The sequence below is a fragment of the Chrysemys picta genome, chromosome 12, assembly GCF_011386835.1.
Source record: "Chrysemys picta bellii isolate R12L10 chromosome 12, ASM1138683v2, whole genome shotgun sequence".
In the NCBI taxonomy this organism is placed as follows: domain Eukaryota; kingdom Metazoa; phylum Chordata; order Testudines; family Emydidae; genus Chrysemys; species Chrysemys picta.
Genome location: NC_088802.1, coordinates 44,095,512 through 44,118,303, shown reverse-complemented (window position 1 = coordinate 44,118,303; position 22,792 = coordinate 44,095,512). Strand labels below are relative to the sequence as shown.

At 46.7% G+C, this 22,792-nt stretch overlaps 1 protein-coding gene across 1 annotated transcript; it reads right to left on the bottom strand.

Moving 5' to 3' along the window:
* Positions 1-1,914: 1,914 nt before the first annotated feature.
* Positions 1,915-20,288, bottom strand: LOC122172258 (CMRF35-like molecule 7). The gene is made up of 7 exons (XM_065563468.1): positions 20,061-20,288; positions 14,908-15,246; positions 11,799-11,874; positions 9,878-9,987; positions 6,087-6,169; positions 4,325-4,465; positions 1,915-3,984 (listed from the first exon to the last, which is right to left on the bottom strand). Exons 1-7 carry the CDS (start codon positions 20,098-20,100, stop codon positions 3,835-3,837), a joined length of 939 nt encoding a protein of 312 aa, XP_065419540.1. The 5' UTR covers positions 20,101-20,288; the 3' UTR covers positions 1,915-3,834.
* Between the last annotated feature and the right edge of the window lie 2,504 nt (positions 20,289-22,792).

Here is a 22,792-nt window from a genome sequence, read left to right as displayed (position 1 = left end):
ATATCATGTATGACACAATACCAGCTTCAGATTGCATCATTCATTGTTTTGCCTAAAAAGCAAGTACTGTCCAAACCCAGTGATAGATTTATTCATAGATCCAGTCAAAGATGTATTTTAGTCATTTCTGGTTTAAATTGAGATCCCTTCCCTTTATAACTCACTTATCCTCCGCCATTCCCAAGTCAAGGGTCGTATATACTGACCCAATAGCATATCTTGAAAACTAGAGCCAATCAACAATTTTAAGCATCATTTTCGTTCTCAGTGACCCAGAATTAGTAAAGTTTGACTACATTTATTTCAGAAGCATTTTGGCTGTAGAGCAGTGTAACCTGAGTCATGTTGGCCAGTACTGAAATGAAGAAATCGCTGAGAGATCTGGACTCTGTTTCCTTCCAAGAAGGCGTGTACAGTATGTGCAGAAGGGTGTGAGGTGGCTGCTATTTTAGTTGTTGTGGTTGTGTTGTCAGTTTCAGCAAAATTCAGCTGCTTTTTATAAAGTATCAACCAACTACACTGCCATGACAACACCAGGGCTAAGAAAAGTCATGGGACTGGAAACAAAATAACCCCATGATACACTTAGCGAACTTTTGAATGTTGCTATTTTTGCTGGTTTCTCTTCAACTCAAAATTGTACATTCAGGAAATGGTGACGGGCGGCTGCTGTTTGAACACTGTATCCCAGGGCTGTGTGTGCTGGGGACCGGCTGTGGGGTAGAGTAGCCATCCTAGCTATTTCCTGACAAGAGTCATGTGCTTCTCCATACTGCACTCGCCCAGCCTGGCCTGTTCTCACGGGGTGTTTGCTGTATGATGCCAGAAGGCAGGGACGGCTGGTAGTAAAATTTAAGAAATGAAGGCCCTGATCCTGCAGAGACTTTTGCACGTGCTTAACTTTACTCATCTTACTCAGCCTTTTTTCCTGGGGAAGCAAAGGAATAGATTCCCCGTTCCTCACCCCCCACCGTCTCTAGCACCCACATCCCAGGGATACACGGGGTTTTGCAGGCTAAAGGGGAAAATGTGTTAAAACAGCAGCAGCATATCCCCTCTGCAGGCTGTGAAATGCTTCCAGCAGGAGAATCTCACTAGTTCTGTGTTATGGTGCTGGGTTCTTCATTGTGCTCTAAGGGTCCAAAGTGAAATCCAGAGAACTTGGTGTCCAGTTCCTTATCTCTCAGCTGCCGCCCTTCCCTGCTTTTAATCTGTTCTTCGTGGTCAGGTGAGTGGTTTTGGTTCATTGCACCTGCCTTTGCATCAGGCCGGGGGCTGAATTTACTTCGCTTTAGTCTACAAGTTGTGTTGCTGTAGGAACCTAGCGGCAGTGCAATCTCTGCATCTGCCTGGGGCCTGCTCCCATCATAGGCATCGACAAAACTCCCGTTTGACAGCAGTGGGTGCAGGATGGGGGCCTGACTTCTCACTGAATGGAGCCTGAAGGTGAGAGGAGGCTATGGACCTCCATCCCCAACCACCCAGAAGAAGCATGAGGTTCATTCCTTTGAGCAAATAGGAGCAGGTGGGAGCTCCTGCCCAAGTGTGGGAGCCTGGAGCTGCTCTTCACAAACCTGATGGAGTTTAGCCTATCACCACCCCTGTGAGATAGGGAAGTGTTCTCTCTATTTTTCATGGTGGAAAATGAAGCCCAGAAAGGTCACTTTTGGCTGTCTTGGTCACCTTGGGCATTGCACCCAGATCTCTTGACTCCCAGTGCTGGGCTTTACCCCCATGAGCATCCTTCGCTGCACTCCCATGGCCTGAAGTAATGTCTAGATCGCCAATGCAACACCAGGATGACACTGATGTCTAGTGATTTCAAATTAGCTTAAGATGGACCCCTCTCCAGGCATTTCCCAAAGTCTGGCCATTGACATGTACCCGCAGAAATGATTAGCCATGCCACTCAAGTGTGTTGACAACTGGCTGTGCGGTTCTTGTTTATTTAGAGATTAATAAAAAAAAGACACCTCTGCAAAGGCTCTAGACACTTATAAATGTTACCACATAACATCTCCAGCTGCATTTAAAAGCAAACATTCAAACAGGAACAAAACAGTCAGCTCAGCAAACCCAACCTGGCTGACCAGCTCGCCAACCGCAAACATTCCTTTCCACCCCTTTATTGTTCTGAAACCAGACCCTCAATCCGCTCCACAAACCTTATCCAACAGGTGGCTTTGGTGCATGACCAGCAAGTCAAATTATAGCTCTTGTAACATAGAGGCATAGAAATGTAATGCTGGAAGAGACCTTGAGACATCATCAAGCCCAGCCGCCTGCCCCAAGACAGGAGCAAGTAAACCTAGACCATCCCTGACAGGTTTTTGTCCAACCTGTTCTTAAAAACTTCCAATGCTGGGGATTCCACAGCCTCCCTTGGTAACCTATTCCACTAATTATCCGTACAGTTTCCTACTATCTAAGGTTATGTCTTCACTACCAGCCGGATCAGTGGGCAGTGATCGGTCCAGTGGGGATTAATTTATCGTGTCTAGTCTAGACGTGATAAATCGATCCCCAAGCACTCTCCCATCGACTCCTGTACTCCAGCTTGGTGAGAGGCACAGGCAGAGTTGATGGGGGAGCGGCAGCAGTCGACTCACCGCAGTGAAGACAGCACGGTAAGTCGATCTACGTATGTCGACTTCAGCTACGTTATTCATGTAGCTAAAGTTGTGTAACTTAGATCAATTCCTCTCCCGCCCCACCCAGTGTAGACAGGCCTAACTTAAATCTCCCTTGCTCCAGATTAAGCCCATTTACTTCTTGTCCTGCCTTCAGTGGACACGGAGAACAATTGATTTCCGTCCTTTTTATAACAGCCCTTAACATATTTGAAGTTTGGTTCCCCATCTGCTTTTTTTTCTCACGACTAACCACACCTAGTGGATTTAACCTTTCCTCAGAGGTGAGATTTTTCTAAACCTTTTATCATTTTTGTAGCTCTTTGGACTCTCTCTAGCTTGTCCATCTCTTTCCTAAAGTGTGGCCCCCAGAACTGGACACAATGTCCAGCTCGGGGCTAACCAGTGCCAGGTAGAGTGGGACCATTATCTCTCGTGTCTTTCATACAACTCTCCTGTTCCTACACTCCAGAATGATATTGGTCTTGTGTCCAAATTCTTTAGATGTGTCCCACAGGGTATTTAGGATCAAAGACGAAGACGTCCAAAAAGAACGTCTGGGAATGGGCTCTCAATCTTTTCACTTAACCTATATAAAATGGGGGATTCCATGTGCCCTTCTTGTTCTAAGCCACTGTGCTAACATGGGATTGGGGGTAAAAAGATTCCAGCACAATTAGCTCCACGCTGACTGGGGGAATGAAGGACAAAGCTGTTTCCTTCTGCCTCGTCTTCCCATTGTTATTTCCACACCCTCATCTCCCCAAGCTTCTGTTCCTCAGCCTCCCTGAGGCCCTGTTCCCCACATCACCTCCAGCCAAAGAGTTGTCTCATCATCCTGCGGTTCTGACCCCAGAACCAAGCTCCTTTGCACCATGTGAGTTTTATGAGCAATTATGTGGCGCTGGAGCAGAGAGATGCCACAACGAGCACCAGAGGAATACCTCCAGCCCTTGAGGAACCGGAGCCACCAAGACTTTGTGCAGTTTCAAGCTGATGTCCAGGAAAGGAGAAGCACTTTGTAGTAGCTGTTGGCCCCCAGTACATTTCTGAAGACAAGCATGCTGGAAGTGGGACCTTCCCACCACATCTTACCACTGGTAGATTGCTCAGCAGAAGCAGAGGGAATGCCAGTATGGAAGCTTTCATGGGACAGTAGGAAAATAAGGACGAGCTGCTAAATATCCCGTGAGTAGGAATGGCTTCAGCCTGCAGCTTTTCTCCCACACTTTGCTTGATGACAGATCATGGGGGAATGGGGTGTGATTGCGCACATAGTGACGTAGGTGTCCTGCAGATCTGTGGCTGAGAAGTCCTGTGGGCCAGAAGAAACTGCTTTTCTCTGTCCTGAAACCTGAAAGAAGGACACCATGAATCAGAGAGAAGAAACGACAAGATGAGGAGATGGAGTAACTTGGAGCAGGTCCAGGCAGGAGACGAGAACCTTGCAAACCACAGCTGATTCCTCCAAGTGACCCTTGGCTTTAATTAGGTTGTGCCTTGCTGAACGGTTCACGAATTGCTGCTATTGAACGGGGCTGGATATTGGTAAGAAAGAGGAAGAAGGTTTTGCCCCTGAACTGGAGCAGATTCCCTTTTGGAACAGTGTCTTCCAGGCCTGGAAGTGAGGGAGTCTCAGAACGGGGGAGTCCACCCTCCAGCAGCAGTGTGCTGGCACTGGGTTTTCTTCCTACCTGACTCATCTGCGGGATCATCCTTTCATAGACGGACACTGGATCGGCTGAGCTGGGCAGGTGCTCCTCATTCATACAGATTGCCATCTGGCCAGTGACAGCAGGATCTGATGCACTGAAGGGAAGGTTGTGCCCAGGATTCTGAAACAGACATGGCAGGTGCTCAGAGCAAACAGGAAACTCTAAGGGACCCCTCTTACCAAAATGCCACACTGAGGAGCTAGAGGGGTGGAGTTGGCAGGAAGTGACTCCTTCCCTGTACTGCCCTAAGCTGCAGCCATGTTAAAAATGGCACCCTTTCTGTCTGAGTCTAAATAATGACCCCTCCCCCTTCACACCGGTTAATCAGCAGGGCTGGGAATTTCCTGCTAAAAGCACAAGTCTCTCTGAGGTGAGTGTGACCCAAGGAACACTGGTGTCAACTTCCAGCGGGCACCGGGGGTGCAGAGGGTTTACAAGGATCCCTTGGGTCAGATATATGCAAGATAGTTCACTGACGGATGGCATGTGCCGTCTTTGCCGAGCACCAGTTGCCCATTGGTCCTCAATCATTTCAAAATGTGCGTGTGGATAATATTTAAGGAGTTATGTATTTATACAGAAATTATGTTCTTAAGGTCTTGGAATTAAGGCAGGTCACCAGCAGATGACACACCTCGGAGATGTTTCTTGCAGGCAGGAGGTAATAGACACCTAACTTTCTGTCTGTCCATTTGGATACTCTATGCTGCACACTGTGTGCCTATTTACACCCAGAGTTGGGGAGGACTGAGAGACTGAAGTCTACAAGCAAGGAAATCTACAGGAACAAACAAACAGCCGGGGGAGAGGAGTGTCCTGTTTATGAATAAAGACAAAAGATTGTCTCTTGGAGTACAAAATGACATGTTGGATCCTTCACCTGGGAGGCAAACTGACAGCGTGCTTGTCTCATGAAAGGGGAACACTGCCAACCTGGGTGTAAGGTGCTGTATAGATTTAGGGTGAGCAACACTCTACAAGACATGAGCGTAGCTTGTTCATTAAGTCTAGGCTCTAGAATGTCTTAGGATTTTGTTTTATATGTAACCGTTTTTTCCAATACCTCCGTTTGCTGTTCCTTGAATTTCTCTGCTTTGTTAACTAACCGTCTCAAAGCACTGTTTGTTCAGTGGAGTGGTGACCTGAGGTGGAACTGGCCAGCTGGGGTGGGATGTTCTTTGGAAGTGGGAAATCTGTGAGCGCGAGTCTCCAGCGAATTAGGGGCTGGACACTCCAGGGAGATGCTTGGAGGGTTCAAGGTTTGGGGTGTACCTACTGCTAACCTGTAGCGGAATAGCGAGGCCTTTGGGTCCTAGAGGGGAGGGCTTGTGTTGTCCGTGGCTGGTGGATTGAGGAGCTGACCCATGACAGGCACAGACAGGGCTTTCTCATGCTAAGGGCAGGGGGTAGCGAAGTGCCCCCACAATCCTGGGTACTGCCGGGAAGTGTCACACTGAGCTACAATAGTAACTCCCTTAGCTGGTAGTGGTAGCACATGGTTAACTTACGTGAACCAGCCACTAGAGGGAGACAGACACCTTCTGTGCTAGTGTAGATTGACTCTAGCCTATGACATTATACCTTTCCTAGGACGGAGGTTTAGTAGCACTAAGTGAATGGTGATGGTGTGTCACCTTTTCAGGGGGTCACTAATGTGTGAAATACTCTAAACTCAGAGAGCCACTGACAAGCCACTATTCTATCCTGTATACATTATTGTACTGTGCTCATCACCACCTACCCGAGAGCCTATCTTACTCTCTCCACAGTGTGCAGTATAGAGAGAGACGTTCTTCTCCTTTTGTCCTGCTGTGTCCTCAAGGGCTGAAAGAATCAGAAACAGGAAATGTATCAAGCTGATGTAAAGCTATTTCTATTTATGGCTAGGCCTTTCTAGGGCACTTGTCGCGGTAGGATCCTGCACCCTAGATGCAATGTCACGGAAGCGAAGCCATCCTAGGATTGCGTGTGTATGTAACTCACTGGGGGACCATCCGGTGTCATGTGGACCCAGCTTTGAAGATCTAAATGAATCAGGTCAGCTTTTGAGGACAAACACAGACTCAGCACTCTGCATCAGCTCTGCAAGTGGTGCACAGACCCATAGTGCTTTGCAGCGCCCAGGGAGAGTGGTAGCTTCGGTTCCTTGGTGGGCTATACTCCTGCTCCCCTGGCTCAGGAAGCTTCTCGTCACCAGCACCATGAGGTTGGGGCTCTGTGGATGTGTCTGGCAAGGAGAGACACCCCAGTGTCTTTTTAGAGATCTCCAAGTCTCTGGGGACTGTTTCCCTTTAAGGATTAGCAGTTTGGCCCAGAGTCTTGAAGTTATTTAGGCTCCTAATTTGTTAGAAACCAAGATCCCTTTGAGGATCCGGACCTTTCTGCTTTGAGAATTCCTCTTTCATGCAGCATGCAAATGAGAGAGAAACAGAGAGCTACAGATGGGGGGTGAATGGTCAGTAACATTTCTCTGCCTCTAACTGGCTGCTGCAGCTTTCCTGCTGATCTTGTCCCAGAATTAGGAAAAAAGAGAACCCTGTAGCTGTATCCCCACATAGGGGGCTAACAGTGCAGTGGTTGCAACTCAGTGGAAGCTGAGAGGGAAGATTAGCATTGTCCAATAAAATTTGGTCTTCTAGGCTTCATTTACATGCAAAAATTGCTCCAGTTTAAATTAAATCAGTTCAAAACCCAATTTAGATAAACCAGGGCAGAACTCTGGGTAGACTCGTATTTCAGAATGAGAAGGACTTGCTTCAGTTTAGCTTAAGTGAATACAAAACTGGCTTAAACTAAATCCATATAAGCCACTCTTAAACTGAAATAAACAAATAATTGTGGAAAATGTGGAAATGGCACAGGTGCTTAATGACTTTGTTTCGGTTTTCACCAAGAAGGTTGGTGCTGATTGGACGGCGACCAGTGAATGTCAATGAAAATGAAGTATGATCAGAAGAGACTAAAATGGGGAAAGAACAAGTTAAAAATTACTCAACAAATTAGATGACTTCAAGTCACCAGGGCATGATGAAATGCATCTGAGAATACTCAAGGAGCTGACTGAGGAGATATCTGAGTCATTAGCGATTATCTTTGAAAAGTCATGGAAGACGGGAGAGATTCCAGAAGACTGGAAAAGGGCAAATATCGTGCCAATCTATAAAAAGGGAAATAAGGACAATCCAGAGAATTACAGACAGTCAGCTTAACTTCTGTACCTGGAAAGATAATGGAGCAAATAATTAAGCAATCAATTTGCAAACATCTAGAAGATAATGAGGTGATAAGTAACAGTCAGCATGGATTTGTCAAAAACAAATCATGTCAAACCAACCTGATAGCTTTCTTTGACAGGGAAACAAGCCTTGTGTATGGGGGGAAGTGGTAGATGTGGTATATCTTGACTGTAGTAAAGCTTTTGATACTGTCTTGCATGATCTTCTCATAAACAAACTAGGGAAATACAACCTAGGTGGGTGCAAATGTGGTTGGAAAACTGTTCCCAGAGACTAGTTATCAGTGGTTCACAGTCAAGCTGGAAGGGCATAACGAGTGGAGTCCCACAGGGATCAGTTCTATGTCTAGTTCTGTTCAATATCTTCATTAATGATTTAGATAATGGCATAGAGCGCACACTTATAAAGTTTCCGGATGATACCAAGCTGGGAGGGGCTGCAAGTGCTTTGGAGAATAGGATTAAAATTCAAAATGATCTGGACAAACTGGAGAAATGGTCTGAAGTAAATAGGATGAAATTCAATAAGGACAAATGCAAAGTACTCCACTTAGGAAGGAAGAATCAGCTGCACACATACAAAAGGAGAAATGACTGTCTAGGAACGCGTACTGCGGAAAGGGATCTGAGGGTCATAGTGGATCACAAGCTAAATATGAGTCAACGGTGTAACGCTGTTGCAAAAAAAGCAAACATCATTCTGGGATGTATTAGCAGGATTGTTGTAAGCAAGACACAAAAAGTAATTCTTTAGTTCTACTCTGTGCTGATTAGGCCTCAACTGGAATATTGTGTCCAATTCTTGAAGCCACATTTCAGGAAGGATGATCATGTGGACAAATTGGAGAGAGTCCAGAGAAGAGCGACAGAAATTATTAGAGGTCTAGAAAACATGACCTATGAGGGAAGATTGAAAAAATTGGGTTTGTTTAGTCTGGAAAAGAGAAGACTGAGAGGGGACATGATAACAGTTTTCAAGAATGTAAAAGATTGTTACAAGGAGGAGGAAGAAAAATTGTTGTTCTTAATCTCTGAGGATAGGACAAGAAGCAATGGGCTTAAATTGCAGCAAGGGCAGTTTAGGTTGGACATTAGAAAAAACTTCCTAACTGTCGGAGTGGTTAAGCACTGGAATAAATTGACTAGGGAGGTTGTGGAGTCTCCATCATTGGAGATTTTTAAGAGCAGGTTAGACAAACCCCTATTGCAGGGGAGGGATAACTCAGTGGTTTGAGCATTGGCCTGCTTAAACCCAGGGTTGTGAGCTCAATCCCTGAGGGGGCCACTTAGGGATCTGGGGCAAAATCAGTATTTAGTCCTGCTAGTGAAGGCAGGGGGCTGGACTCAATGACATTTCGGGGTTCCTTCCAGTTCTATGATTGTGTTATTTGTACTATCATAGGGTCTAGAAGCAGCAGTCATGGATGAGGACCCCTGCTGTGCTAGGTGCTGTACAAATACAGAACAAGGAGACCCTAAGTAGAAGACAAAGGACAACAGATGGGTTCTGATAGACAGGGGAGAACCAGGAAACTCTGTGACAATAGTTGCCAGCATGATAGGCCACGGTCTCCACACACCAGCAGCCTTATAAATAAATAATAAAATAAATGTCTACAGAGACTTTGCTCCAGTTTAGCTAAATCATTTCTTGACCCAATTTAAGTTAAGCTGGTGCAGCTTTGGTTCGGTTCTTTTTGCTGAGGCAGCGATTGCACGCCCTCTGGCTGAGGGGATGGAGGAAAAAACTTTGTCAGCTATTTCCCTGTTATTAGTACCCATCAGAACCTGGCAAGCCCAGCTGCAGCTGATTGAAAGTCACAGGATTCCCAGAACCTGAGGCAGAGTGGGGCTTGTGGGGTAGATAGCTTTGCAGGAAAAGCTGGGAATCACTACAGGCTGGAGGAGCAGGTAATCAAGGGGAATTTATTTCTCTGTTTCTTTTGCTGAGTGTTAATGAATCTTATTTAAACAACTGATTTCTACTTGGTCAAAAACAACTGGCTTGTTTGCTTTTTAACTAGCCAGCTGCTGTATCTAGCCTGAGCCAAGTACCTGCTCCATCACTGTGGCTAGGGTTGGGCGAGCCGTGGTGTTCTACCAGTTTGTACGGCCATGTGATCTGCTGCATGGAGTAACTGACTAAGTACGTGTGGTGAATTTAGAGACTGTCTGTCTTGTGCTGTTATTTTGGTGACAGGGACAGTAGGGTCCTTGGGAAGAAGCAAAATAATTGGGCTGCACCATCTGGAGAATAAAATGACACTTACTAACAAAATTGATCAGAGAATTTTTACCTTCGCTCCTCCTCTGTGATGCTCTTCTAAACTTTACAGCAATGAACAAAATCAAAAGTAGAACCAGCAGGATGGATGGGATCAGGATGTAGAGGACGAGGTTTGGTATACTAGGCGAAGGAGAAGAGAATGTTTGTTTCTACTCTTAACGGTCACACTTTGTTATATAAAGATTAGACGTAGCTCTTGCTCCCCTCTCAAGTTGTTGGAAAGGGTGGGGAAGTATTAGCCAACCCCTATCTGTTTTTTACAACTGGGAAACTGAGGCACAAGTACAGTGACTTGCATCAAAGAAGCACATGGAGTCAGTTGCAGAGCTGAGGCTAACACCTTGCTACGCTGGATTTCAGCATCAAACTGAATAAACAGAAACCATTCAGCAAAGGAAAATATGGCAATCTAAAGCAGTCCTAGCTTTCCTCTCTGCACAGCTGGGTTTAAATGTGTACTAGGGCCTAGGTCTTTAAAAAGAAGAACAGGAGTACTTGTGGCACCTTAGAGACTAACAGATTTATTAGAGCATAAGCTTTCGTGGACTACAGCCCACTTCTTCGGATGCATATCGAAAGCTTATGCTCTAATAAATCTGTTAGTCTCTAAGGTGCCACAAGTACTCCTGTTCTTCTTTTTGTGGATACAGACTAACACGGCTGCTACTCTGAAATAGGTCTTTAAAGACATTTAGATGTCTAACTCCCCCTGACCTCAGTGAGTGTTAAGCACCTAAATACAGCTGAGGATCTAGGCCCAGGTGACCGGAGACATGAGTTTGCTGGCCTCAGCACAATGCTTAACAAAGGTCTGATGTCAACAAAAACCTACAGAGTGCAACAGCAGTGGGGGCGATTGTAGTGACCCTAACAGGACCACTGTGTAAAAGCAAACTCTTTTTATTGATTAAATTGACTTAATTAAATGATCAGGTTAAAACTGTCGGACTATTTTCAGCTGAGCAAGGGTAAAACCCCTGTTGTGTTTAGGCATGGCAGTGTTACCTAGTGGTGAGAGCCCTGGTCCCAGCATCAGGAGACCTGGGTTCTATTCCTGGCTCTGCCACTGGCCTGCTGGGTGACCCTGAGCAAGTCATGTCACCTCTTGTGCCTCAGTTTCCCCATCTATAAAATGGTGTTAATGATACTGACCTTCTTAGTAAAATGATTGAAGATCGGTGGAGGAAAAGTGCTAGATATTGTTATTCAATTAGAGACTTGCACTGCATCTTTTGCCATGAATTTTTGGCTTTTCTGATTTAAAAAAAAATTAAAGACACAATCATAAAGAATTTAATGTCACAAACCCCTTCTAGAGCTGGAGTTTGTAAACTGCTTTTGCCACAGTGTGAAGGAATCAATGGACAACAACTTCAAGATGAAAATATCAGCTAGTCTGTCATGTGATTGACATGTGCAGTATATCTCCCTGCCTGACTGGAAAGCCCAATAGAATAGCAAGAGTCGTGCAGGTCAGATGTGAGGGGAAATGCAGTGCTAGCACTTTAAACTGGACCATGTCAGGCTGGAAGAGTGGTGAGTGTGTGTGGTGGGGGTGTTTTTTGCTTTCTTTTTGTTTGCAAGTGTGGGTTTAATACAGTATAATGCAATGGAATTCACCTTCCAGGGCAGAACATAGTTTGCAGGACAGGAAGGACTGTATAACAGCAGGACTGTCTGGCTCTGACTTAGATGATAAATGCCCCATCTCAACTTGTAAACTCAGCTACAAATCCTTTTCTTCAATGCCTCTGGTGTGCAGAGACCTGAGAGTTCTAGAATCCTCCAGGCTGCGTGAGTTAGACTTGAAGCCTTGGCCTCTGTAGGGATTGTAGCCCTGACTTCGGAGCACAGTGTAATAACCCCAAACCTGCCCCAGAGTTGGTGAAAGGAGACCTCACAGTGCCTCTAGCATGAGTTTGGGCACTCACCCGGCAGGAACAGTCCATGGGAAGATGGCAACGGTCAGGTTCTTTTCTGGTGTCGTCGGTGGTGAGGTAAGAACAGCTGCAAATGAAAGCAGACAGAGCTGTATTACCAAGCCCTTGTTTATTGATTTCCTGTTCGTGCCGGCACCTGCCTTCCTGGTGGCTGGGCTATTAAAGCTCCGTGACGTGTGTACTAGCTAGGCCATTGCAGCGGAGAAAGGTGGTGTGGTGTTGTTTTAACACAGTAGCTGTAATTCTGTATCCTGCTTCAACTGCTGATGGCCCCCAGTGAGATAATGAGACATAGATACGCATAGAGAGAGCATGAAAAGGTGGGAGTTGTCCTACCAACTCTAAGAGGCTAATTAAGTAAGAGAAAAATCTTTTGTAGTGATAATCAAGATAGCCCATTACAGACAGTTGGACAAGAGGTGTGAGAATACTTAACATGGGGAAATAGATTCAATGTTTGAGCCATTACTTGTGGCAGTGAGTTCCACGGGTTAATTACATTCCCCTCTTATCAGACATAGATTTGTTGCCTTTAAAATGCATTGGCTAGCCCAGGAGTCGGCAACCTTTCAGAAGTGATGTGCCGAGTCTTCATTTATTCGCTCTAATTTAAGGTTTCGCGTGCCAGTAATACATTGTAATGTTTTTAGAAGGTCTCTTTCTATAAGTCTATAATATATAACTAAACTATTGTTATATCTAAAGTAAATAAGGTTTAAAATTTAAAATTAAAATTAAATTAAAATGCAGAGCTCCCCGGACTGTCGGCCAGGACCCAGGCAGTGTGAGTGCCACTGAAAATCAGCTCATGTGCCGCCTTCGGCACACATGCCATAGGTTGCCCCTGGGCTAGCCCCTTGTTCTGCTGATGATGTTGCTGTATCTTTTTTCCTCTTTGCTGTATCTTGGAGCGCTGGAGTATTTCATTATGGTCCATTTCTCAGCCACTGCTCACGGAATAGGGATAGCAATGGAAAACCAGAGAAGCTTTCATTGAGGGAAAAGATACTATGGTGAAAGGAAATTCCTGCAGACAGGCCCTGGCTTCTCCTCCTTTTCCCTCTGCACCTACATCTCAGTCCATGTTCTTCTCCACTCCATTCTGACACCCACTGGCAGAGATTGCACTGATCGCTGTAGGACTGAATGACCGCCTTTATTTATTTTATAACCTACCTAACACACACCTCAGGAATAGCTCTACCCCTACCTTCTCAGGGGATGACTTTAACAATTCTCAGTGTGAGACTAGCTAATAACAAATAGTGAAGAATTCCTGTAAAATGTGACTTTTGGGACTAACAAGCATCTCTGCTAAAAGTCATGAAACTTTTTTAGGATTGATAACTTTTGTCGTAAGTATCCAGGTGGCAGCCAAATATTCATGAATAATGACCCTGTAATTCATAGCAAAGTCTCTTTCCCCCCTCCCCTTTCTTTGCACAAATATTTGCAAATCAGTGGCATTTAAAACTACTCACTCCTCTCACCTCCATCCTACCTCTCTGGGCTGGTCTTGATCCTGGGTCTAACTGTTCATCTGATCCCGCAGTCCTCACTCAGGCAGACTGCATGAATTTCAATGGGAGTTTTGCCCGAGTAAGAACTGGCAGATGTAATGTGAGGCTGCATCCTCCAGCACTAATTCCCTCTCCTGCAAGAGGGACGGAGTGTGTGTGTGGGGAAATCAGATAGTTGCGTGGGAAAACCTAGGAAACAAGTGGGAGTTTCGCAAGGTTGTGAAGGGGGTGACAGAAGATTAGCAGAGTTGGATAGTTCATGTCTGGATAAGACCCCTCTATTCGCCAAATATGTGCCCTTGGTCAAGACAAGACAAGAGACACTTGTGTCCCAGGGAGCCCCTCAATGCCATCTGGCACAGGGAACCCCAGGCCATAATTCATGTGAGATCTGACACACTCATTGCCCCAACACACTGTTGCCAGAATCTGTCTCTGAACGGTGTCATATATGGTATCCTATGCAAACTGGTAACAAGCTGCTCGTTAATATTATTGGGTGCTGGAGGTATGGGCAGTGTATAAAGAACTATAGACATGTGCTGGAAAATATGTTCTTAAAAGGTGGTTTGCAACCCGTGCATAAGCCCAGCCTGTCCCAGACAAAGGAATGTTGTTTGTGTCTCCAATCTGAACTAAGCTAGGTGGTACTGCAGACAGCAAGGGAAAGTACATCTACACATAAGGTAAACAATGCACCATCAAGCTGAATGATGGGCTGGGGGGGCAGGGAGTGGAGACAGCTTAACAATCATGAGTGTGGATGGAGCCTGCACCCCAGGGACGCCTTCCTACCACTTGAAACAGAGACTATAGACTTTGGGAAATATAAGCAGAAAGGCATTTTGGCATCCATCACCCATGGGACACAAGAGGCCAGAGCTCTGGTAATCGGACAAAGGTGGATCCTTCAGCCAAGGGGGTTGATGTCTCTGGGAACTGACTATAGGTGAGAAACCTGGTTAGACAAAGATTGTAACTTGCTGAATTATGTTTCAGTCACTAGAAAGCTGTTTTTAGTTTGTTTGACTTGTGTCTTCTGTTCTTCCTTATATCACCTACATATCTGTTCTTTGTTAACAAAGCTACTCTGGTTTTATTACAAAGAAGGGCTGTGTATCAAACTGAGAGGTGAAGTCCTCAGCTAAACTAACAGGCTGGCGTGTGTTCTGTCCCTTTGGAACCAGCAAACGCAATAACTTTTCCGTGAGTGTCCAGTGAGAGGGCCTGGCAGCCACTGGGGAGCGCAGAGCCCGCCCTGGGGGTCTCAGTAGCGGGGTGATTAGCCGCTGGCCGGCGGGGGCGCTGCGGGGCTGGGCAGGGGCCGGGCGGCGCGGAGCAAAGGGCGCTGCGGGGAGCCGCGGAGGAGCTCGATGGCCGGTCCTGGGGCAGCTCCCGCCCTCCAGCCCCTCGCAGTCCCGGGCCGGGCCTTGCGCAGAGCGGGCTGCGGCGTTTGGCCCCGCCCGGGTTACTGCAGAACTGCCGGTCTAGACACCCGCCCGCTTCCCCCGCCCAGCGTCCCCCGGCCCTGCCCCGAGCCCGGCAGCCCCGACACGGCCGGGGGCAGCGCAGGGGTTTACCTGGGGAGACGGTGACTTCCACAGCGGCCCTGAGATCAGGCCCAGTTCTCACTACCCCGCAGTGGTACGTGCCGGCGTCTGCCCGTGTCAGGTTCTCCAGGGTCACAGTGAACACGCGCTGGGTGTGATTGTCTCGGATGGAGACTCTGTCCCCCGTCACCTCCGCCTCCGACCCATCGGTCTCAACGATGTGAAGCCCGTTGGACCAGAACCAACCTCCTCCGTCCCGGCACCAGAACTTCTGATAATCCTCATAGCCCGTCCGGTACCGGCACCGCACAGCCACCGACCCGCCCGGGGGGCCGCGCACTGCCCCGGGGCCCGTCACCGCCCAGCAGCCTGCGAGAGACAGAGACAGTGAGACCCGGGGCACCCTTCGCCCTGCCACCAGCAATTAACTGCCCCCACGTTCCGGGGGGGGGGGAGGAGGGAGATGCTTCAGCATTTTTTTGGGGGGGGGGAGGACGGGGGGGTCAAAGCCTGCAGTTTCCAGGTTCACCTGTCCAAAAACCGGACTTTTTAAATCTGTGCAAAGGGACCAAGCGCAATTGCCCCTCCCCCCGGGGCTGCGTGGGAGCAGGTGAATGGGGCAGGGGGGCGGGCCTGGGCAGGGGGTTGGCTGGGCTGCTCTCAGCAGGTTAATAAATAACTATAAAAGGGGGTCAACATTAGGCTTGATCCTTATTTACACGCAGGCCCCTTTGCACCACTCCGGCAGTGCACAGAGGCTTGGAATGAATGCAGGTCTCAATTGTGTTTTCGAGGAATATATTTGCCAGTAGGAAGATCTGCTGATTCAAAACAGTATTTGGATTTTCCGTGTGGGAAAATTGAACAGTGACATGACGAGTTCAATTTCAAACCTACTTTTCAAAATGAAATTTTCTTTTTTCATTTTCACCTAACATGTCATTTTGTTTTGGTTTTCCATTTCAGCTTCATATTCTGGGGGTTCTCCCCCCCCCTCCCCCAATGCTCCACTGTGATGCTCCAACGTGCACCATGCTGGGATATCTCAGCAATAGAAACCTGACTAGTTTAGCACTTTCTAACATACAGTTTGGGAGGTGTTGGTTAAGTAGAGCGAGTTAGCTTGATCTCACATAGTATCTATCAATGCTAGTCCAGCCAAGGGGTCAGAAAAGTGCCAGCCCTCTACCCTGCAAATATTTACCCATGTGCTTCCTTTAAGTCCAGGAGAACTCCTGTTGGTTTCATTGGCACCCATGCTTAGAGTAAATCAGTGGGATTAATCATGTTCTTAACATTAAGCATGTGGAAGTGTTTCTAGGATTAGGCCCTACATTGGTATTGTTTGGTTCTCTTTTGTTACAGTTATTTATTTATTTATTAAAAGCAGCCTTTGAAAGTTGCTTGAAAGATACTTTGACGGTAAGGGCCATATTAGCAACTAGGTAGACAAAACACAGCTAGAAAATGAATTGCATCAAATACTTGATGGTGTCCCTTATATCCAGGTTTCAGTAGGACTTACCTTATCCCATCCTATTTTCACATACTCATCACCAGAGCTGGTCAGATAATTTGTTGTGAATAATATTTGTCACAAATTCTGGCTATCTTTTCATCAAGTAGTTCTTAGTGAATAAGGTTTTCCATTATTTAACTGTCTCTGCTGATAATGTTCTGAATAATTCTCCTCTTCAGCCAAAATTATCCTGGCTTTGTCTGAGACCAGAGATGATGTTTTTATGCAAAATCTCATCAGCGATTTTTAGTTTAACCATTTTGAAAATACATTTTCCCCCTTTTAAAAAAGTATTTTGGGGCTATTTGAGGGCTTGTATCTAATTCAGAAAGAGTACATTGAACATTTGAAACTTTCAGGAGGCGTAAACCTGACTGTCTGACTCTCTATAGTCTGAAGTCCCTTTCGTTGTAGGAAGACACACAAAAGAACCTCCTAACCCATGAAGAATGGGGACTCGATTCACCATTGCCTTGCCCCTCCTGTAGTCATTTCCACCAGTGCAAAGTGAGTGTAAAATGCTGCCATTCTGAGATTGCCATGTTTGACAGCCACTTTGCATTGATGTAAATGACTACACAAGGTGTGAGATATGGTGAGTCAGGTCTTCCATTCCATGCACATGTGGTAGGGACTTTTGGAGTAAAAGCTGTAATACTTAACTGTTGCAATTGGTTAATATCTTCAATATTTCCAACCCTCAAGACTAGTCTACGCTAGGAATATGCATTGGCGTAGCTATGCCGCTCAGGAGTATGAAAAACCTACACCCTGAGAGAAGTAGCTATGCCAACCTAGCTCCCTGTGTAGACAGTGCTAGATGGCTGAAAGAATTCTTCTGTCAACCTGGATACCACCTCTTAGGGAGGTCGTTTACCTGCACCAATGGGAGAATCCCTCCCGTAGGCGTAGGTAGTGTCTATAGTGAAGTGCTACAGCGGCTTAACTGTGACACCGTAACAGTTTAAGTGTAGACATACCCAAGTGTAATCAAAAGTCATGATTTAACATCCCCCCCCCCGCCCCAAATCATGAGATTAGCTTAAAAGTCACGAGATTTTTTGAAAAAAATAAATACACCTCTACCTCGATATAATGCTGTCCTCGGGAGCCAAAAAATCTCACCGCATTATAGGTGAAACTGCGCTATATCGAACTTGCTTTGATCCACCGGAGTGTGCAGCCCCCCCCCCCCCCCCCCCGGAGCGCTGCTTTACTGCATTATATCCGAATTCGTGTTATATCGGGTCACGTTATAGCGAGGTAGCAGTGTAAATGTGTGTTTGTTTTTCTTTGCCTTTTGGATTTTGAGTCTTTAGGTTGCACTTGGATCATGTTCTCAAGCTTTTACTCCACAACTGTGACAGATAGAAACATTTTTTAAACGAAAGCTGAAACTCTCCCCAAATCACAGGTATCTAGGAGCTGGAGTGTTAAGAAAAAACACCAACTATTGAGAGAATTGCAATAAAACCACAAGAAATAGTAACACTGCAATCACCTAATATAGACAGTGTGCACCAGTACAAACCGTGTCTACATTAGGGGTTTGCTCCCTTGAGCTCACTCCTGGTGGCCCTTACCCTGGAGCTACAGTTTGTTCTTAGCTCCATATTGTGGTGAAGGTCTGTTCCCCAAACCAGAGGCCTTGTCTCATGAGTGATTGATCAATCTTTCCCAGCTCTTATCTCTTTAAGGACCTTTTCCAACTATAGGCCTTTTGTGTGTGTGTGTGTGTGTGTGTGTGTGTGTGTGTGTGTGTGTGTGTGTGTGTGTGTGTGTGTGTGTGTACTACACAGATAAATGATCATAAACCAGGAACTTTAGCCACTGGTGCTGAATGTCCCCAATAACCAGGCAGGGGGAAACACGGCACTATTACCTACACACTGATTCGGCCAGTTCCTACTATAATGTGATGCCCCAAAATGCACCAGGTTGGGATGTCACACCTACCGCGGAACTCATCTTGAGTGTGATGTTGTCTCATAGAAAGTCTGAAAAGTTCCAAACTGTACTATTTGGTGCACTTTTGCAAACCTTCTTTGAAAGATGCTCAGACTGTACAGTGATGAAAGTAATTTTCTGTAGATAGAAATAATCACACCCTATAGAATTAGTTATAACTATCACATGGGTAGTGTCCCATACGGTCAAGGTTACAAGATGACATTTATTATAACTTTCTGTTTTCATATGTTCATGGCTAGAATTCATCTTATAGGAACATTGGAATAACCAGACTGGATGAGACTCAACATCCAGTATTCTGTCTCCAACAGTGGCCAGAGCCCCGTGCTTTAGAGAAACGTGTAAGAATCCTGCAGTATGCAGATGTCGGACAATCTCTCTCTTCCCCCCCTCTCAACATCTCCCCCCCCGTCTCTTCCTGATCTCTAATAACTGACATCGCCTTAAGCCCAGAAGTGTGTGCTTTAATTACTCATCCAAAATTTTGGTTGATGCTAATTATGATAACTGGTATGATAAATTTGTTAGTCTCTAAGGTGCCACAAGTACTCCTGGTCTTTTTGTGATAACTGGATATTCTCAATATCCCTGTAAATCTCCAATCCCTTTTAGAATCTGGCTACCTTCTTAGCCTCAGTATTTGTTGCAAATAATATTGTTCCAAATGCTGGCAATGTTTTCATCAAATAATTGTAATGAATATTGTTTTCTGTTCTTTGTCCAGCTGTGCTGAGAACGTTCTGAAAAACTCTCCTTTTCAGCTGAAATTTTCCTTGCTTTGTCTTCATAGAAAACTGTCTCCACAGACAGGGCCGGCTCTATCTTTTTTGCTACCCCACGCAAAAAAGAAGAGTGCCGCCCCCCCCCCTGCGAGCACCACGCCGCCCCGCCGTACCCCCCCCAGTGCCGCTGAAATCCCCACTCCCCCAGCACCACGCCGCCTGAATCCCCGCCCCCAGAACGCCACGCCACCCGAAGCCACGCCCCCTCCGAGCACCGCGCCAAGCACCGCCCCTCCTCCGAGCGCCAGCCCCTGCCCCCCAGCGCCGCGCCGCACCGCACCAGTCCCCGCCCCTCCTCCAAGCGCCAGCCCCCACCCCCTAGCGCCGCACCGCACCAGCCCCCGCCCCTACTCCGAGCGCCAGCCCCCACCCCCCAGAGCCGTGCCAACCCCCGCCTCTCCTCCGAGCGCCAGCCCCCGCCCCCCGAGTGCCACACCGCGCCAGCCCCACCCCTCCTCCGAGCGCCAGCCCCCGCCCCCCAACGCCACGCCACGCCAACCCCCGCTCCTCCTCCGAGCGCCAGCCCCCACCCCCCCAGGGCCGCGCCGCGCCAACCCCCACCGTTCCGAGCACCAGCCCCCCCAGCGCCGCGCCGCGCCGCGCCAGCCCCCACCCAATAAATAAATTAATAAAAACCTGAGCGCCGCCCCGGCCCAAGGTGCCGCCCCAAGCACGTGCTTGGTCGGCTGGTGCGTGGAGCCGGCCCTGTCCACAGACACGGACACAGATTCTGTGCTGAAATCTTTACTGTCCTGCCCACTTTGTAAGCTCCATCTCCCCTGTGAGTTAGAATCACAGCAAGAGCAGAGCTGAGACTTTCAAGCTCTGTTGGTGAAACTGGCAAACCCTGTGCAAACCCAATACTTGCATTGTATTTCTAGTGATCCACAAAAAGACCATGTCATTCTCACCTGGGAAAAGAATCCAAAGCAAAACAGAGAAAATCCTCATGGTCCTGGTTCCCTCGGTGGGTGAATCTCTCTTCTGGTAGATCTGGGTTCTCCGGGAGATCGCAGGGACCCTCTTCCTTTTGTGAGAGTTGGAAATGAAACCCCAAACCTCACTGACCAGTTCTATGGTGTCAAGTTTCTAGATGTGTCAGCTGCCCCACTTCCCTTTCAAAAGGCTGCTTTTTCACTGTAGAAAGAAGTTGCCCAACCTGCATTCTCCAGTGACTGATGTTTTCTTCTTTTTTTAAAAAGGAGAAGAATGATTAAAGGAAATGTCATATCATAGGGAGAAATGGAGTTCCCATAATTTGAAGGTTTCTGAAAGGTTTTTCTGAGTGCCATGCTAAGACTTTGTCTACGCTGCAGTTTAGCAGCGGATATAGCTACAGAGATTAGAGCTGAACTGGTGCAAACCCAGGACTGCCAACTTCAAGCATTCAAAAATCACATGATTTTTTAAAAAATAACACCTTTTGGGATCTTTGTATTTGTCTTCTGGCTTAGGACCTTTATGGGGCACTTCTGTGATCGTTTCAAACTTTTCTCCACAGCCATAAGGACTAGAAACATACTTTTCTTTTCAAGCAAAGCTGAGATTCTCTGATAATCACGTGGCTCCAGGAGCTGGGTGCTTAAAGACAAGCACTAAATATCAGGACACTTGTGATAAAATCACAGGAGTTGGCATCATACAAATTCCTAGTGTAGATCTGCTGCACTAGTGAAAATCATGTCCACAGTAGCCGGGTTCTGCTCCTTTAAGTTTCTTCCTTGTGTCTTCTCTGGACCTTTAGTATGATTTTAAGCACATTCTGTGGCAGAGACCTGTTCCCCAGACCAGAGTGCTTGTCTCTTCAAAGCTGAGCATTCTTTCCTATCTCCAATTTCCCTAGGGACCCTCCTGGCTATTGGTGTATTCTAGTGCCTGGAAGCAGGGGTGAAAGTAACTTAACAGACTTACCAGTATGTAGGGCGGCCAGGGTTCTGGGCAAGGTGAGGGAGGGCGGCTCTGGTCCCCCAAAAGGGGCAGGACCTCAGACGGAAGGGGAGGGCCTGGGGCCAGACTCCCCCAGTCTGTGGTGTACTTTATCCAAGATAGGTCATGTGAAAAGGTAATGATTTACTGAATATGAATATCCTCTTTGTATGCATGTATCATTTTGGTATCTGAAGTTAGGAATATTGTCTATGCATCTATTACAAATGTGTTTACACCTGGGGAACACCCACTAGACAGAACGCAATGGGTCTAGATGGCTGGTTGGGAAGGGCCATTAGGGAGAACAATAGGTCTTAGAAGATGCTAATCTCCCACCGGGAAGCCTTCCTGAGGACACTACAAATGGCCTCCGAGTCATGGCTGCTGTGGTCCTACAGAGACATGTGACCAAGTCACCTGGTACTGGATTCCATCATAGAATAGTAGTGGTTTTCCACTGAAAGGTGTGGGAACTAAAAATTGGAAACAAAGGGTTCCCGCCATATGCCAAAGTTATTTAAGGCAGGGGGGTGACATCATTGTGGTTCTTCTTCACTGACTCCCCACCCAAGAAGATTGCTGGAAACACCTGAGAAACGAGGACTAAACTGGGGGAGACGGGCTGAACCCAGGCTAGAGGGATTTCTAGCCTGTGAAAGGTATAACTGGGGTTTTAAGCTGCAAGCAAGTGCAGCTTGCCCTCAAGAATCTCTGTAAACTGCCTAAACCAACAAACAGGGCGAGGATTTGCCACTCATATCTGATTTCTTTAGTATAGTAATCTTAGATTGCGTTTCTGTTTTATTTTCTGGGTAATCTGCTTTCATCTGTTTGCTATCCCATATAATCACTTAAAATCTATCTTTTCTAGTTAAAAATTTTGCTTTTGCTCTATCAAAAACCGGTGTATGTGGAAATCATAACTTGGGGCAGAAAGCTGTGTATATTCCTCTCCACATTGAGGGAGGGGATGAATTTCATGAGCTTGTGCTGTACAGTTCCCTGTGCAGTGCAAGACAGTATAATTTTGGGTTTACCTTTCAAAGGGGCTGTGAACTTGAGTAACTGGGCAGTTCCTTAGCTGAGCCTTCCCGTGTACAGCTGATCTCAGCATCTGTGTGTAGCTGCAGCCGGGTGTGGCGCGACCTGTATGCTGGTGAAAGTGTGAGACTGGGAGCCTGTCTGCAGCTTGTCACAGCATTACAAGGTGAGTGGGAGCCCAGGCTGGTGGGTTGGGGGGCTCAGTGGTACCCCAGATCCACGTGGCACCCCGAGGGGGGAGGAAACACATCATAATGAGTCTTTGTCAATAATTATGCTTTGAGATCTATCATTTAGCAAGTTTTAAAATCTTTTAATGGATCCACGAAGTCTCCTTCCTAATAATACCCACCAATCCCAGAAGCAAGAAGAACCTGAAGGGAAAACTTAATCCCTTGCATTTCCACTCACACCCAGTGTCCATTTCAGGCTCACCTGGAAACAGCAGCTCACTCATTATCAGGTATCAGGGGGTAGCCGTGTTAGTCTGTATCTACAAAAACAACAAAGAGTCTGGTGGCACCTTAAAGACTAACAGATTTATTTGGGCATAAGCTTTCGTGAGTAAAAACCTCACTTCTTCCTCATTATCAGGATCCTCCTTATTGCTCTGGTTCTCAGTAGGACACACTGCAAGTGACTCTCTCTCCAAACAATCCTGCTTCTGGGCATT